The sequence below is a fragment of the Caretta caretta genome, chromosome 1, assembly GCF_965140235.1.
Source record: "Caretta caretta isolate rCarCar2 chromosome 1, rCarCar1.hap1, whole genome shotgun sequence".
Lineage (NCBI taxonomy): Eukaryota > Metazoa > Chordata > Testudines > Cheloniidae > Caretta > Caretta caretta.
This window is the reverse complement of record NC_134206.1, coordinates 158,842,566-158,861,670: the sequence shown is the minus strand read 5'-3', so window position 1 is coordinate 158,861,670 and position 19,105 is coordinate 158,842,566. Positions and strand designations below refer to the sequence as shown.

The following is a 19,105-nucleotide window of genomic DNA, read 5'->3' as shown; positions in this document are numbered from 1 at the left end:
TCTCTAACTTTCATGAGCACTAAATTCACCTGAAATTTTTTAAGTTAAAAACAAACAAACTAGAGGATCTAGTGGTTTCCTAGGTCTCCAGAAAGGTCAAAATTTTATATTTCCTGTAATGCAGTTTATTTCCACATTGTAGTTACTCACAATGGAGGACAGGGAGTAGGCCAATATCTGGAGTGTGTTTTTGCAGGCAATGGCTGAAACGCACTACAGACTCCACAGTCAACCAGCCAGCTCCGACTCTGCAAAATCACCTTATTTAGCAATGGTGTGTTATGCCCTTGTAAAGAAGACACTTCTGATACTATTACCTACCCTAGAATACAACATGGTTATGGAATGACACTTCCTAGATTTAAGAAGTTACTGAACTTTTCTGCTTTTTACAGTCAGTGCCAAAGATAGGACTAAAGCGTGATCCCAAGCTGTGCTTTAGCTACGTTGAGGCATTAACATGTTGTTACTGGGTTCTTCAGACAGTGTGTTTATAGTGTAAATGCAACCTGTGTGAGCCAGAAAGAGGAAAGTGGGCCAAGATTTTCAAAAGCTATTAGTGATTTTGGGTGCCTCCAGTTTTGGGTGTCCACCCTGAGACACCTGAAAGGGGCCTAATTGTCAGAGGATAGGAGTAGAATTCTTTCTGGAAATCAGATATTTTTCAGATATCTCAAGTTGGGCGTCCAAAATGACCAGCCTCTTTTGAAAACCTTGGCTGTAATCTGTAGCCAGAGGATATGAGACTGTGGTAGAACCAAGGAAGTAGCAAGTCCAGTGGAAGGGGAAAGGTACCATCACTGGCATATCTACATTCCAAACGAATGGTTACATTCAAGGCACCAGAATAGCTGCTTTGCTTTATATGTTTCTTTGATGCGGACCCACTGCGAAAACAGGACAGACACGTGGATGGATTTTAAGCCAAAAGCTACAAATCTTATTAAACTTTAACACAGCGGAGGGACCCTACCTACAATCACCCCTGCTCATCTGTACCAGGTATTTAGTTGGTTCCAGTGCAAGACTTCCAGAGCTCCTACCACATCACTCATAACTCAGTGTAGGCACTCCTCAGCCTACCCCCTGGTACTCTGCTCATTCTGAGTGGCAGCACAATGTACCCTCTCAAGGGGAACAAAGGGTGCAGCAGAATGGGCACTCTGCCCGTGAGGGCCCTAACATCTCACTTTGTCCCAAAAACCCAAGGCCCATCACCAAAATCCTAGGTTGGAAACTGTTTGTTTTATCCCTTTAACTGTGCTGGAACCAGCTGCAAATTGTGACAAATCAACAACTCAATCAAAGTACCCCCGTTAGGTACCAAACGCATTCCTACTTAACCCACTGTGGCTTGAAGGTGCTGCGAAGAAGGCAAAAAACTCTCTGGTCCTCTGCTACTTGGCCCAGGGGGGAAAAAGAATCTTTCCTGACGCCCCTAATCAGACGATGAGCTAGGTCTGCAGCCTCTGTCAGGCCAGGTTCCCATTCCTAGTTCAGTGTGGGTAGGGTGGGGCTGCAGGAATAAAGTCCAAAGAGGCTCCACATGGCTCCCTATTCCAGGTTAAATCCTGGGAGCTGGATTGCTAGCCAATCAGCACCCTTTTCCCCTCCAGCTGGCCAATGAGTGCCAGAGACTCCAAGGGAGAGGTCCTTCAGTGAGTAGCTCCTTACCTCACTGCTGGGACTGTCCCCCTTCACTGATGGCTCCATCAAGTTCCCCGACCTGTTGCAGCAGGTGGGTGGCATTTGCCAGGCCCTAAAGTTGAAGTAATGCATACAGTGTCAGACTTCACTGTCTTCTCTTTCTGTGTCGTGTACTATGTTTTCCCATTGTTTTGTTTTTTAGAGAAAGAGGAATTGTTCCAGAGTGTACTGACCCAGGTTGCTGAACAATTCTCAAGGTAAAAACTTTACATCGTTGTTATGAATGCAAAGTTCTATTTCTTTTATTGACCCCGGCTGAGGCTTTCAAAGGGGGCTAAAGAAGTGAGGCACCCAACTTCCACTGGAATTCAAAGGGAGTTGGGCACCTCATGACCTTAGAACTCTTGACAATTCCAGCCTTACTGCCAGACTCAGCCCATACAACTCCCATTGACTGCAACGAGGAGATGCACAAGGCTTAGGCCAAGATGGAATTTGGACGGTATTTCCAGAAGAAAGGAAAGGTTAATTGATTTAATTGTGCTTCCATCATCTTATTGGCGGCAAAAAAAAGTGCTGCTTTGTTTAGTTTTGTAGGCTCAGCATCGGTTTATCAATTTTCATGTGCACATTTTTCTTCCCTCAGATAATAATTCTGAATGTTTTTCGAATGCTTGTTTTATCCTCACTGGCTTCAGTAGGAGGGATCAATTCTGCTACATCTCTGCAAGCCACCAATCTGATTGAAAGAAAAAAGAGCTTCAAAGTGTACAAATACCTGTATGCTGGTCTTGAAGCACTATCAATTTAGTTTTGCTTCCCTAAGGGGCATGATAACAAGTATCTGCTGGAAGATGGGGTGATGACTTCATTTTCTTAGAGCCATAACTATAACATTCTCTTTTAATTTTCATGGACTCTCCATCGCCTTTGAATGTGCACATATCTTTCTTCAAGGTTGTACATTCAGCACAGATTTTGCTGTTCTTTACTTGCCGTTAAATGTCATTCCTTAGTCCACCCTTTGAAACTGGTGTGTGGTTTCTAGCAGAAAATCTTTTCTTTCTTGTGTACATATAGATATAAATGTATATTTCAGATCTGAATTTGTTTCCCAGGGTGTTTAAAATCAATGAACTGAAAACTGAAGTAGCAAATCACTTGGCAATGCTGGAGAAAAAAGTTGAACGTAAGTGCCCTTTATTTTTTAACACAATTAGGAATTACTATACATAAAATCGATATCTGTTTAATTATAATACAAGGGACTGGTAGCATTGCCTATTATTAAAGTCTCCTGACACTTCTTATTATATCACTCTGTTTTCAGTTACTTATGACTTTTACCAGACTTTAGACATTTGGGCTGAAATTTTCCATGCTGGGTCTTTGCTTGAGGCTGAATTGTTCTGGAAATTTTCAGCCAAAAAAGTTAAGTCATTTCCAAGAAGCTAGGGGAAAATATGGTGTTTTGTCCATGTTAAAACAATTCTGGTGACCTTTTCATTGACAAGCTCTAGCGCCCCTATGCTTTGGAGAAGGGACTTGAAAGTTGGGAAGGGAGGTGGTCTTTATGTCAGGATGTGCCTTTTTCTGTCCCTATGAATATTTGCCCAAATTTGGACAAGTAATAAGCCTTTGAAAAATCACAGTTTACACATGCTCAGTAGAGACTGCTTCAATTTTAGCTGCTAAATTCCCCAAATATTCCATCTGTACTGAGCACACTCCAGTCCAGTGATTAGCAGGATTTTCTGCACAATTGTAGTTCTGAGCTGCCATGGGCCAGAGCAGGGCCAGACATTGAAACTGAGGGCAGACAGCCTGTCTCTCCACGCCCTTCTGCTGCTGATGACAAGGTAGCGTGTAGGAAGAAGCTGCCTAATTTGAATGCAGAGGGAACAAGAGCCTCACCTGCAGGGGAGGCAGAGGGAGCAGATGGTGACAAGGAGCCTGTGGGAAGACTGGGACTGGAGACTGGCAGGGGGAAGAGGGAAACGGAGACTGGAAGTTGAGGGCGGGGGGGACTGAAAGCTAGGGAGGGAAACAGGAGGGGACTGGGAGCCAATAGATTTAGGGGCTGCTGAGAATGGAAGAGAAGGTGGGGGGGACTGGGACTGGATGGACAAGGAGACTGGAACTGAGAACCAGGGTAAGGAGATGTGGGAGGAGGGGAGACAGATCTGACAAAGAGCTAGGGTATGGAGGAGAACTGGGAGGGGCCCTGGGATTGGGGGAGAGACTGGTACAGAGAGTCCAAAGAGTTGAGACTTGGAGTCGCTAGGTAAGGAGACTGGGCCTGGGAGGAGAAGCTGAAGGAGTGGAGGCTGGGATGGGAATGAGGAACAAGGGATGGGGAAGAGAGGGCTGGGACAGGGACATGTTGGAGGGGATGGGGTTGAAGGGGTCATGTTTATGGGGGACAGACACTACAATACACTCCCATCCAGAGCCTGACATGGAACGAAGGATTCCTGAGTCTCACCTTTCCTCTGCTGTCAGCAAATATCTGTGAAACCCATTGTCAAAGTGTCCTGTCCCGTCCCCCTCTTCTGCTGGTCCACATGGAAGATGACCACATGACAACCTACTACTGTCGGTTACTCTATCAACTCAAGTGGCAGAGTTCTGTGAGGTGGATCTAAAGGTTCCAATCCTGCTAATGACCCATGCTGGTGACAATAAGTTGCCACATGATGGAATTTCTGTTTTTTCGGTTGGCTTTTTAAAAAACCTAGGAAATTATACACATACAATACTGTGTTAACAGAACAATATAAGGTTGCAAAGTCAAGCACTCAAAAGTTAGGAAATGCCAGAATTAAGGTGGCTTGTGCTACCTTAATTCAGCCCCCTTGTGTGTATGCATGCATTATGATACAGTCCTTAATTACATGATCACATTTAATTTTTTTTCTTCAGGACCTCTGCCTCATTTAGTACACAGGATAGAGCTGCTCTGGAGAGGAATCAGGGCTGTGTAGTAAAAGAAAATGTTGTCCGAGGGACTTCTGCTTTATTTGCTATAGAAGTTGGAAGGTGTGCAGTGAATAAGGCACGGGACTGCAGGAAGAGGAAGGATAGTTTCATGGTTACAGTAGTTGAATGCTGGCTTGGAGAATTAGATTCTGTCCCTGCCTCTGCCACAGAGATCCTATGAGATGCTGAGCAAGTCACTTAAACCACACTTTTCAAAGGTGGTCACCAATAGTATGTCCGTCCTTTTCTGGATTCCTGATTTGAGACCTTGGCATCTGGTTTACAGAAATGCTGAGAATTCAGAGCTGCAACGGCAGTCAGTGGGAGGTGGAAGGTGAACATATAAAGTGGTATAGAATGCTAAGCACTCTGAAAAATGAGGTCCTAGGCATCTCAAATTGGGCACCGAAACTTAGTGGACCGTAATTAAAATTTTTACCCTAATCTTGCTGTGCTTCCATTCTCCATCTGTAAAATGGAGATAATAGGGATTGGGAAGATAAAGTAATGTTTGTTAAGCACTCAGATAACCTAGTGATTAGCGTGAAAACCAATGAGGAAATTAATAATTGTATATTCAGAGCAGGGTTTGAATAGTGTGCAGTAAATCAGGCCTGGGGCCACATATTGAACAATGAAAAGAAAACAAAATATCAAATAGCTGCTCATTAAATGAGCACTGCCCATCCTGTGCACTAAATGAGGAAGAGCGCCTGTGGAAAAAACAGTATGTGATCGTGTAATTGAAGACTGTATGATAACGCATGCACACAAGGGAGCAGAATTAATTCTGGAATTTCCGATCTTTTAATGCTTGACTGTTCAACCTTAATACTGTACTTTTAAAATACGTTGGGTGTGTGGATGTGATATATATATTTATAGTGCTGTTTTCACTTTTATGTGAAGTACAACTCCAAAGGATAAGTGCCTACACTCAATAAAGTGTAGTCCTGTAAAATATAGTCTCATTCCTTGAATTTTTTAGTGCTTTTTAAAAATTAATTAAACGATGATAATGTAGCTAGCTTCTTCCATTTTATGTGGTTATGCTGGATATCTGTACAAATCAGAACCCTTGTTAGTCATTTACACTCCCTTCCCTTACAGTCAACTTCTTTCATTAATACATTTACCATATATTAAAGAGAATACCATTGAATACCTTCTTCTCATTGAATACTTTAAACTTCCCATTATTAGCATTAGGTTTTTAAGGTATTTCCAATATATGTGAAAATATCTCACTTTCTTTTTCCCTTTCTGTACTCTCACACTGGATGAAATCTGGATCTCACTGAAGTCAAAGGGAAAAGCCCCATTCAGATCAATGCAGGTTTTCACCTGCTGTGGTTTCTATTCTAGCTGCAGCACACACACTGATTCTGAATATGTAATGTAAGTAAAATGTAAAATACTATACTGTCCACACCAATAAATATACTGCACATATAAAATAGACTACATCTATTTCGTGTGACTTCACATAGTTTAGGCAACAAAGGCTACCTGTGCTCTTTATTAAAGAGGCAGAGGCTTTAAATTACCTTGGCCGAAACTGGAATTGTAAACACAGAACACCCACGCCTTTCGTCCCCTGTTTCCTGGTTGCAGATTAAAACACTGCAAGGCTCTATTATTGTTTCTATTCTTCCTTATTGTTTTAACAGTAAAATGATTGTTCTTAGTTACTCTGCAGCACGAAAGTAAAGTTCAAAGCAGCATTTTTCTATATACAATCTGATTTTTATTTTTTCAGCCTGTGTAGTGCATAAAATAGACCTATGGAAGAGAGGGCAACAGGACACATAAAGCACTGTCATACAGCACAGTTTCGACATGGTCAAGTTCTCATTTATATGCTCCATGGGCATAGGCACATTTAAGACAGAAATTGAGAGAACCTTCTGCCGCACCGCAGCTGCAGCAATGCCTCTTCACTCTAGGCTAGTACGAGCAGCTTGCCAGAATCCATGGACCAGAGCAGGTGAGGCCAACACTTCTGTGGGGCTCCCCGTCAAACGGGTATACAGAGCAGGCACCAGAGAGAGTGCTCTGTCAAACTATGCCAGCCAGCCAAATGCTTCCTTCTTCCACTGGCTCTCTCCCTGGTGGCTTACTAAACCCTAGCTGCAGATCATAGAATCATAGAATCATAGAATATAAGGGTTGGAAGGGACCCCAGAAGGTCATCTAGTCCAACCCCCTGCTCAAAGCAGGTCCAATTCCCAGTTAAATCATCCCAGCCAGGGCTTTGTCAAGCCTGACCTTAAAAACCTCTAAGGAAGGAGATTCTACCACCTCCCTAGGTAACGCATTCCAGTGTTTCACCACCCTCATAGTGAAAAAGTTTTTCCTAATATCCAATCTAAACCTCCCCCACTGTAACTTGAGACCATTACTCCTCGTTCTGTCATCTGATACCATTGAGAACAGTCTAGAGCCATCCTCTTTGGAACCCCCTTTCAGGTAGTTGAAAACAGCTATCAAATCCCCCCTCATTCTTCTCTTCTGCAGGCTAAACAATCCCAGCTCCCTCAGCCTCTCCTCATAACTCATGTGTTCCAGTCCCCTAATCATTTTTGTTGCCCTTCGCTGGACTCTCTCCAATTTATCCACATCCTTCTTGAAGTGTGGGGCCCAAAACTGGACACAGTACTCCAGATGAGGCCTCACCAATGTCGAATAGAGGGGAACGATCACGTCCCTCGATCTGCTCGCTATGCCCCTACTTATACATCCCAAAATGCCATTGGCCTTCTTGGCAACAAGGGCACACTGCTGACTCATATCCAGCTTCTCGTCCACTGTCACCCCTAGGTCCTTTTCCGCAGAACTGCTGCCTAGCCATTCGGTCCCTAGTCTGTAGCTGTGCATTGGGTTCTTCCGTCCTAAGTGCAGGACCCTGCACTTATCCTTATTGAACCTCATCAGATTTCTTTTGGCCCAATCCTCCAATTTGTCTAGGTCCTTCTGTATCCTATCCCTCCCCTCCAGCGTATCTACCACTCCTCCCAGTTTAGTATCATCCGCAAATTTGCTGAGAGTGCAATCCACACCATCCTCCAGATCATTTATGAAGATATTGAACAAAACCGGCCCCAGGACCGACCCTTGGGGCACACCACTTGATACCGGCTGCCAACTAGACATGGAGCCATTGATCACTACCCGTTGAGCCCGACAATCTAGCCAGCTTTCTACCCACCTTGTAGTGCATTCATCCAGCCCATACTTCCTTAACTTGCTGACAAGAATACTGTGGGAGACCGTGTCAAAAGCTTTGCTAAAGTCAAGAAACAATACATCCACTGCTTTCCCTTCATCCACAGAACCAGTAATCTCATCATAGAAGGCGATTAGATTAGTCAGGCATGACCTTCCCTTGGTGAATCCATGCTGGCTGTTCCTGATCACTTTCCTCTCATGCAAGTGCTTCAGGATTGATTCTTTGAGGACCTGCTCCATGATTTTTCCAGGGACTGAAGTGAGGCTGACTGGCCTGTAGTTCCCAGGATCCTCCTTCTTCCCTTTTTTAAAGATTGGCACTACATTAGCCTTTTTCCAGTCATCCGGGACTTCCCCGGTTCGCCACGAGTTTTCAAAGATAATGGCCAATGGCTCTGCAATCACAGCCGCCAGTTCCTTCAGCACTCTCGGATGCAACTCGTCCGGCCCCATGGACTTGTGCACGTCCAGCTTTTCTAAAAAGTCCCTAACCACCTCTATCTCCACAGAGGGCTGGCCATCTCTTCCCCATTTTGTGATGCCCAGCGTAGCAGTCTGGGAGCTGACCTTGTTAGTGAAAACAGAGGCAAAAAAAGCATTGAGTACATTAGCTTTTTCCACATCCTCTGTCACTAGTTTGCCTCCCTCATTCAGTAAGGGGCCCACACATTCCTTGGCTTTCTTCTTGTTGCCAACATACCTGAAGAAACCCTTCTTGTTACTCTTGACATCTCTGGCTAGCTGCAGCTCCAGGTGCGATTTGGCCCTCCTGATAACATTCCTACATGCCCTAGCAATATTTTTATACTCTTCCCTGGTCATATGTCCAACCTTCCACTTCTTGTAAGCTTCTTTTTTATGTTTAAGATCCGCTAAGATTTCACCATTAAGCCAAGCTGGTCGCCTGCCATATTTACTATTCTTTCGACTCATCGGGATGGTTTGTCCCTGTAACCTCAACAGGGATTCCTTGAAATACAGCCAGCTCTCCTGGACTCCTTTCCCCTTCAAGTTAGTCCCCCAGGGGATCCTGGCCATCCGTTCCCTGAGGGAGTCGAAGTCTGCTTTCCTGAAGTCCAGGGTCCGTATCGTGCTGCTTACCTTTCTTCCCTGTGTCAGGATCCTGAACTCAACCAACTCATGGTCACTGCCCCCCAGATTCCCATCCACTTTTGCTTCCCCCACTAATTTTACCCGGTTTGTGAGCAGCAGGTCAAGAAAAGCGCCCCCCCTAGTTGGCTCCTCGAGCACTTGCGCCAGGAAATTGTCCCCTACGCTTTCCAAAAACTTCCTGGATTGTCTATGCACCGCTGTATTGCTCTCCCAGCAGATATCAGGAAAATTAAAGTCACCCATGAGAATCAGGGCATGCGATCCAGTAGCTTCCGTGAGCTGCCGGAAGAAAGCCTCATCTACCTCATCCCCCTGGTCTGGTGGTCTATAGCAGACTCCCACCACTACATCACTCTTGTTGCACACACTTCTAAACTTAATCCAGAGACACTCAGGTTTTTCTGCAGTTTCGTACCGGAGCTCTGAGCAGTCATACTGCTCCCTTACATACAGTGCTACTCCCCCACCTTTTCTGCCCTGCCTGTCCTTCCTGAACAGTTTATAACCATCCATGACAGTACTCCAGTCATGTGAGTTATCCCACCAAGTCTCTGTTATTCCAATCACGTCATAGTTCCTTGACATCACCAGGACCTCCAGTTCTCCCTGCTTGTTTCCAAGGCTTTGTGCATTTGTATATAAGCACTTGAGATAACCTGTTGATCGCCCCTCATTCACAGTATGAGGCAGGAGCCCTCCCCTCACAGACATTCCTGCCTGATGCACCTGCTAGATGCACCTGCTAAACCCCAGTTACAGATGCACTCTGCATGCACAGCCTTTTAGCACAGGCAGGCCAGCTGGAATGGGAGGAGATAAAGAAAGGTTGCTGTCCCATGGTTCAGGGTTCAATCCAGACCAGTGCGGGGTTATGTCACCACTGGCCCTGCCACACTGGGTTCCTTACAGTGCTTTGCTGCTGTAGCTTCTAGCCTGGAATGCTCAAAAGCAGCCTACAAGCATGCAGGTCACTCCCTGAAGTGTTTGTGTGCTAGACAGCCCTGGTTCAGCAGCTCTGACCCCAGCACCCTGTCTACAGCCCCACTCTAGCTTCCTCCAGCCTTGTTTCCACAAAACTGTGTGCTCTGCAATATCCATCCTTTCCTGGACAGTTCAGAGAAATGCTAAGGGTTCTGTGTTCTTCTAAAGACACAAAAGCACATCACAGCTTATTAATTTAACTAGGGTAAATGCACTCTTCCATTTAAACACAGCTTTGAGTTGGTTTATAGCTAAAAATAAATCAACTTTGTTAACAACAGGACATAGGTTGAGTGATGCCAAGTAAAAGGAATAAAGTTAGAAAGGGTTACAAGCAAATAAAAGTGAAAACTCATCTAGAAGTTCTAAAACTTAATCTAGCAACGTACAGGCTGTGTTCAAGATGGTTTCTCTCACCAGACATTTTTCTCCCAGCCATGGCTGATTTTCCCTCAGTCAGGACCTTCCACAAAAGTACAAGATGCTGGCTTCCCTTGTCTTCCTAGGTAAAACATCTTTGCCTAAGCAGGTTTCTAACCTATATTCAGTTTCCAGAGACTTCAAACCCGCCATCTTGGTTGAAGGACCCATCTTTCTCAGCTTGCAAGAGCTCTGGTTTCTTTTGTCTGTCTAGTGATGAGTGCCAAAGATGACTTCTGTCTTTGCTTATATCTTGCAAAGTTCAGTTATTTTGTTTCAAGAGGCAGGATGTCTTCATGCTGGTTCTTCCCTTCCCGTGGGCCTCCCATCCCTCTGTATGTATATGGGGCTTCAGTTGTTTTGATTCCACCTTGCTTAATTTACATAGGAGACAGGAAAATAGCTACCTTCTTTCCTGTCCGGAGGGGAGTACCTGTTTCTTCCTGTTTGGCCACAGATTTGTAAAGCATAATATCATAAAATATCCACATTTCCTCATATATTGTAAATATATACATTTCACAATATTAATCACCAGTGTCATTAGCTTTCAGAAAAGACCTTACTCTATAAACTTTTATAATAAAGTAATATTCTATATAATCAGTTGATTCAATTGCTTATCACTTGAGGTTCAGCCCTCCTGTCTTTATAGACAAGTAAACCTTTACAATGTGTTCTTTGAAAAGTAAAACCCAGACCCAGCTTCTCTCTCCTGGGGCATAGACACCATCCTATCTCCTCACCCATTTTTTGGCTCGATAGCCTTGTTTACCTAATATGTAACAACGGACTTTCACTGTCTGCTTGAAGACCTGTCTGGTCAGAGAATCAAATATGTATTCCTTTTTCGGAGGCAGACTGTGCTTATGCATTACTTACCAAACACCTGGTATTGACCAATGGGAAATCTTGGTAAGTGATCACAATAAGTGGCGCCATTGTCTCCATCAGGGTATCAAAGTCTATGACAGAAACTGGCTCCTACAGCTTGAAGAGAAAAGAGCCCATAGGAAGCAAGCAGCTCCCAACCAAGATACATACATTTTCAATAACTGCCAAAGATCATGCAAATCTCGGATTGGACTATTCAGACACATGAGACATTGCAAACCGTCTACAATGTAGGCTACAATTCCCACCATCTCTCGCAGACGAAAGGATGCCAACACACACCAAACACATGTCAAGAATATAATTCTAGCACATACTCATGAGTTTTTGTCCGCACCCTTTGCATACACCTTGACAGAATATTAACGATCAGTGAGTTATTAGTTTTCCAGTCACGTATTGCATGATACCTTTTAGATACAGATTATAACCATAGTGAGTTAGGGCACACTGAATTGGTTGGGTCAGCTGAAACTCATTACCTGATACCAGCAAGTCCCTTTCCCTCTGGCACTGGGATGCTTTTAGGGTCACAGTTGCAAACTGTCTTATTTCAGCTACATGGTGAAATAAATTATGTATCTGCAGTACATGGGACTTGGTAGTTGGATTTGGGAAGCCAGCATTCACAGAGCTGACAAATTTTCCCCAAACAAGGCTCCTCCTTAAACTGGGTTTCACTACTGATAGAAATAACAACAGATGTGGCTATCCAGGGCTATTTCTGCCTGAATGGATCAGATCGCATCTCCAATAGCCAGTGCTGGTGAAGAGGTGCTCCTTTTTTCCTGTCTACGAGTGCACACATCTGCTCAGAATTTGACCTCAAGATCTTGCAACTGTGCCAAGTATGCAACATTTTGAAATAATTCCAGGTCTTCGTGTTTTAAATGTATAAGTGCAATGAGCTGGATCCTGAACTCCTTACTTAGGCAAACTCCCACTGAGTTCAATAAGAGTTATGATCCAGTGCAGAATTCAGGATTTGCCTTTTTAAACTACAGGGTCTTTTAAAAATGTATTTGTTGCTGCAAATTAATGTAAAGGGCCTTGATCTGTGTGCATAAACAAGGCAGTTTATCATATATAAGTAGTGTAAAGCAAATAACGCTTTTTTCAGCTGCTTCCTTTGCTCTTGACTTCTGCAATGGAGACCAGGTGCTGGCATACATGGGATGTGAAAAGTATAAATGGGTGCCAAGTGGACACCTACAGGGTGTAACTGACTGAAGTATGTAAGGCCTTGTCTACACAGGAAAATTTTCTCAGTATAATCCAATGTATTTATACTTGGGCAACCCTCACTGGGACATTCTTATTCTGGTATAAGAGTGACTTTTCCTTTTCTTACATTGCTTGGGAAGGGTTTACAGCTAAACCCCCTCCCGCCCAAAAAAGCCATTTTTATGCTGAAATAAAAGTGGGGAGTAATATCTCTAAAACGATACCTGTAAAATTTCCCCATGTAGATAAACGCGTAGTTAAGACAGCAAAGCATCCTGCAGTAGAATAAATGGCCTTAAACGAGGGGTGTAACAAGGGTGCAACTGTGAATCCCAAAGGAGCATGACTCAGGTTGCACCTGAACAAAATACACAACCACATTGTGCCAGGAGGAAGAAAAATGACCCTTTTGTCAATGTCCTCCTCCCCGGCTCAAAGATCTATCACGTCACAGTAGTTATTAGATAGGTCAGCAACCATAGCTGAAATTCATTATCTGAAAAGGACACCTAAAGGAATGACATCTAAGGCCATGAGTGAGCTCAAACCACTTTATCTATCTATCTTTCATTGGTGCATCGTTGATGGCATTACATTTAATGACCACAAAATATTTCACAAATGTAAAGTGAGGGCAGAATCTGGCCCTGCCTCTCAATTTAAACTGCTGTTACATGTGATTGTACAATGCTAACAACATTAATTTCATGACCACAAATTAATTTCATGACCGTTTCCGGCCTGCCCAAAAGCTATGTAAGGAAGGAGAAGAACACTTAATTTTTTTTAATTTTAAAAACACCCTTTTAAAAAATAATTATATTAGTTTTCTTTTCCCGTGTTGATGGTGAGCAGGTTTGAGGAAAGCTGAAGCGCAATTGTGACCGGAGTCCCAGGGGAGCCACCTGAGGTCACTCAATTAGGGTGAACTGCAAAGAATGGGGCAGACAAACCCCAAAGCTGGTGAATATTCCAATACTTACTTTACCGAGCCAACACAAAACAGCTTCTATAGTACCTCACTGGTTGCCCAGAAGCCGACAACACAGTTCCCTTATAGTAACCCAGCCTCAGGCCTCCACCCAGATACCCAAGTCAAATATGATGAGGATTACTGAAAATCTTATTCATCATATAAAAACGTTCTACCAATCCCAAAGGATCGGACACATGACCTCCCAAATTAATGAATATTCCAGATCTTACCCAGATACACGCTTACAGCCAATTCTTATTAATTAAACTAAAATTTATTTAAAAAGAAAAGAGAGAGAGTATTGGTTAAAAGATCAGTATACATACAGACATGAGTACAATTCTTGAGATTCAGATTCATAGCAGAGATGGTGAGCTTTGTAGTTGCAAAGAGTTTCTTTCAGAAGTAGTTCACAGGTTATAATCCAGTTTATATTCAGGGCTGTCCAGTCAGAACTGGGATCTCAGTCCTTATGGGGTTAGGCTTCTCCTGCATGAAGCCTCAAGCAGATCTGAAATAAAACGGATTGGGACCCAAATATCTTCATATAGTTTCAGGACTTCTTTTAACAGCTCGGAATCCTTAGGCGAACAGTAGGCACTCATGTGGACTTTGAAGTGGACCCAGTTCCTAAGCATCCCCGGTAATTATCCACGCAGATTAACATAAGGCGATTTCCTGTTTTTCCGCCATTCGCAGATGGGTTGCTATACATTGCAAAGAAAGATGAATACAGCGATATCGTATGTTTACAGTTCATTTAAATGTTAAGATGTCCTTTTGATCTCTGAATTAAAAGAATACACATAGACAGGGACTGTTTGATTACATTGTTGACGTCTACCAATATATATGTAAAAACACAAAACCACAAACATTATCTCCCCTTATGTTGTTAAGGGTTGAATTTGAGTAATTTATCCTGCCGGATGCTTAACTCTTTCTGGTCATGCATCATAGAGGTCATCGTACCAGTGTATGAGACAGGAAGTGCAACTGACTACCAACAAAGCAGTAAAATTGAGCATACACCAAGTGCTGTCAAAAGCACACCAAACAAACACTGAATAAATAAACCTTTTTTCTCTCGTCCCTTTCAGCTCTAATCATCTTAAGGGTTACTCCTAAAAATATTAAGTACAAAATGTTCCGATGGAAATGTGCTTTCCAAGTCCCTTTCGTCAAACATGAATTATTTTCAGAACCCTCTCCTTTTCCTCTTCTCATATGTAATAATCTGGATTGAGCTTGTGTATCCCTTGTGTTTTTCCCCTTCCCATACCCAAAAGCAGTAACTGTTGATACTAGCAATTAGATGAAATCTGAGTTCTCCGCTATCTACAGAGTTATGTCCGTCCCAAGCAATTTTTCATCACTTGTATGTTATGCTATGGGTGGGTAGGATGATGACTATTTTAAGAGAGAGTGAATGAATACTGATCCAACAGTTAAAAGTTCCCTTGAGTTTCCTGCACATCAGCTTGTCTACGTAAGCAGTGAGTACAGTAAACAAATGAGCTGTGGCATGATCACACTGTGAATGATATGCGCTTAATAAATGGTTTGGTATTATGTCCTTGAGTATGTTGGTAGCCTGAGAGTGAGAAGGGAGGGAGATCCACGCATTGGACCTGTGTGAGGCTCTCAAGGCTGCAGGGAATGAAACGAGCTGCAACATAAACACAGACTCTCTGCCTTGTGGCACTTATAATACATAGAGATGAGAGGATAGTATTTCCTGTTCTGTATGCAACAATGACCCTGGATTGCACAACAATTTATCCGCAAGGAATCATGACATATTTTAGGTAATTAACTGAAATAAAATGATTTCTAAGCACCAAGACATTTTTAAAATGTCTATTTTTGGTTTCTCTGTATTCAGGCATGCCTCTCAAAGTCTCTTATTGCTCCTGGGGGAACTTTTTAAATTAAAACCTTTTATCTTAATGAAGAATTTGAATTCTAGCAGGACACTTTTGCCAGACTGTACAGTCACAATCTTATCACATTACTGGAGCAGTTCTTTGCCAACTAATTCCTTTGATTAGTGTTCTAAGGAAGAGGGGGTGAAAAAGGTAACAGAGCAGTAGACTGTTGCTAACTGCTCTGAAAAGATTAGATGCTATAGCCATTTTGTGAATTAAAACACGAGGTAATTTCAAAAATTGGCAACAGAAAATTCCTAAGGATTTTAAAGCTACATGGTGTCAGTAACTCCTGCAGGTATGGGAACTGGTGCAGCATGTAAGAACCTGTTGACTCACTGGATAACCCCACTGTTACAACCCTTTTGAAATTCTGCACAATTAATGAAATAAGATCCTTCATGTTTCTCCATGGTAACACCCCTGTTGTTTTGCTTTGTTGACAGTGGAAGGACTGAAAGTAGTAGAGATCGAGAAATGCAAGAGTGACATTAAAAAGATGAGGGAGGAAATGGCAGCAAGAAGCACCAGGTAAGTTCTGCTTTAGTTGCCACTGGGGAAAAGAAAAATCCAGCTGGATTTCTGTATTCAAACTCTGGTGAAGTAATTCCATTGAATTTAGTCATTCTGGTTTTTTAAACACAGAAGCAAATCAGCAGCTCAGTGCTGTGCAGGGCATTGGCTTCATTTGCAAAGACTGTGGTTTCATTTAAGAATTTATGGAAATTCAGTCGTTAAAAAAGCTTGTTCCAGATGACTGAAAGAAAAATCTTCTTGCAGACAGAGATTAATGTCTTGTTTTTTCTGTGTTCAGCCATCCAGTCATAGGAATTTTGCACCAAGTTTTATGCAGAGAGAGAAACTTCTGTCAAAGAAAACATTTATTTTGTAAGAGGCTAGTGTTCTAATTAGCTCCACTAAGATTTAAAATGGAAGTTGGGAAAATATCACATAAATACATAACAGTTCTTCTAATTATGATCTCACACTTCTGCAGAATTGACTTCCAGTTTCAACTAGCAATGAGGGATTTCATTCTAAATTCAAGGAGTCACCCTACCGATCAGCTATTACCAAGTTTAGACTTGCTGTAATTAAAAAAACAGCAGAGGGAATTGTATCTTGTTGTGATACACTGCATCAGCTGGAGTGTTGGACCTTTAGGTCTCCAAAATACATCATTAAGATAAACATATCGGTAACTAAGAGATTATTAACACTGCTGGTACGGTTATTAAGGAGAAATACACCAGGCAATTCAGACTCTTGCTAAAAAGGGCGTCTCCTAAGCGAAGTTAACTGTGTGTGTTGTCTTGAAAGCCTTTCACTTTTGTTCTATATTTTGGGTCACACTTTTTGGTCCTTAAGCAGACAAATCTTTCACTGAAGTAGATGGGAGATTTGTTCAAATATAATAATTTGGTTTTATAATTTTATGATTATCCAGATGAATGTGATGCAAGAGTTCAAAAAACACATTTGTATTAGATACCGTCTTAGAGCCAAATTCTGCTCTGTCATTCTGGTGTAAATCTGGAGTAACACATTAACCTCAATGGAACTGCTCCAGATTTACAGCAAGCAGCGTGACAGACACAAATTTGCCCTGCTGACTACATAGGCACTTGTTAAGGCATCTGAGGGAATTTCATTATCATGGCTAGGAATGAATTTGGCAGCAAAATCAATAGGATCAATAGGAAAATTGAAAGGTGGATAAGGAATTGGTTAAAGGGGAGACTACAATGGGTCCTACCGAAAGGTGAACTGTCAGGCTGGAGGGAGGTTACCAGTGGAGTTCCTCAAGGATCAGTTTTGGGACCAGTCTTATTTAATCTTTTTATTACTGACCTTGGCACAAAAAGTGGGAGTGTGCTAATAAAGTTTGCGGATGATACAAAGCTGGGAGGTATTGCCAATTTAGAGAAGGACAGGGATATCCTACAGGAGGATCTGGATGACCTTGTAAACTGGAGTAATAGTAATAGGATGAAATTTAATAGTGAGAAGTGTAAGGTCATGCATTTAGGGATTAATAACAATTTTAGTTATAAGCTAGGGACGCATCAATTAGAAGTAACGGAGAGGAAAAGGACCTTGGAGTATTGGCTGATCATATGATGACTATGAGCTGCCAATGTAATGTGACCGTGAAAAAAGCTAATGCGGTCTTGGGATGCATCAGGAGAGGTATTTCCAGTAGGGATAAGGAGGTTTTAGTACCGTTATACAAGGCACTGGTGAGACCTCATCTGGAATACTGTGTGCCTTTCTGGTGTCCCATGTTTAAGAAGGATGAATTCAAACTGGAACAGGTACAGAGAAGGGCTACTAGGATGATCCGAGGAATGGAAAACTTGTCTTATGAAAGGAGACTCAAGGAGCTTGGCTTGTTTAGCCTAACTAAAAGAAGGTTGAGGGGAGATATGATTGCTATCTATAAATGTATCAGAGGAATGAATACTGGAGAGGGAGAGGAATTATTTAAGCTCAGTACCAATGTGGACACAAGAACAAATGGATATAAACTGGCCACTAGGAAATTTAGACTAGAAATTAGACGAAGGTTTCTAACCATCAGAGGAGTGAAGTTTTGAAATAGCCTTCCAAGGGGGGCAGTGGGGGCAAAAGATCTATCTGGCTTTAAGATTAAACTCGATGAGTTTATGGAGGAGATGGTATGATGGGATAACATGCTTTTGGTAATTAAATATTCATGGTAAATAGGCCCAATGGCCTGTGATGGGATATTAGATGGGGTGGGATCCGAGTTACCCAGGAAAGAATTTTCTGTAGTATCTGGCTGATGAATCTTGCCTATATGCTCAGGGTTTAGGTGATCACCATATTTGGGGTCGGGAAGGAATTTTCCTCCAGGGCAGATTGGAAGAGGCCCTAGAGGTTTTTCGCCTTCCTCTATAGCATGGGGCACGGGTCACTTGCTGGAGGATTCTCTGTCCTTGAAGTCTTTAAACTATGATTTGAGGACTTCAGTAGCACAGATATAGGTGTGAGGTTTTTTGCAGGAGTGGTGGGTGAAATTCTGTGGCCTGCGTTGTGCAGGAGGTCAGACTAGATGATCATAATGGTCCCTTCTGACCTAAATATCTATGAATCTATGAAAAAAAAATTGTGTTCTAATATATGTTAGATTCAATTTGCATACGGGGGGGGGGAGCAGGAGAGGCGGTTTGATTCCTGACTTTTTGTGGAGTATGTGAGTGTGTGCATGCAGGCATGCAGAGAGAGACAGAACAAAAAATTACGTTAATGCTACATTAAGGTTGCACAGTGAATATCACACCAAAATTAGGAAATGCAAAACTTATTGTTCTAACCTCAGTCTTGACTCGTTTGTGCTGCACATCCTGTTGTTTTGTGGTCTGTATTTTGTAATATGAGCAGCAATAGAGTAAGCTGTCCATTTAACCAGAAAATCAGAAATAGAAAATACTACATACATTCAATGTAGTCAAGTTAACATTGCTGTGGGACCGAAATGTTGTATTTTTGTGGTTTTAACTGGGCAGTCATAATGCTGATTTAACACAGGTTTTTTGCATTTAAGTAAGTAGGCTTTAAAAGAAAGAATGAACTTGCCTGTTCTTAATAATGTGATGATTTAAATGCATGCAATTAGAATGTTGAGTTCACACCTCCTCTAAGTCAGTGGTGCACTGGAGAAGTGAGATCCCATCTTTGCTGTTGCGGTTGT

The 19,105-nt window shown here is 42.4% G+C and overlaps 1 protein-coding gene across 3 annotated transcripts in view; it reads left to right on the top strand.

Annotated features, from left to right (window-relative positions):
* Nucleotides 1-19,105, top strand: part of PDE9A (phosphodiesterase 9A) — a 90,915-nt gene that overhangs the window by 37,927 nt on the left and 33,883 nt on the right. For all 3 annotated transcript variants that reach the window (XM_048865477.2, XM_048865468.2, XM_048865485.2), the window contains 3 exons: nucleotides 1,850-1,904; nucleotides 2,766-2,836; nucleotides 15,837-15,921. In XM_048865477.2, the coding sequence (XP_048721434.1) occupies nucleotides 1,850-1,904; nucleotides 2,766-2,836; nucleotides 15,837-15,921 (211 nt within the window). The remainder of the gene's footprint in view (nucleotides 1-1,849; nucleotides 1,905-2,765; nucleotides 2,837-15,836; nucleotides 15,922-19,105) is intronic.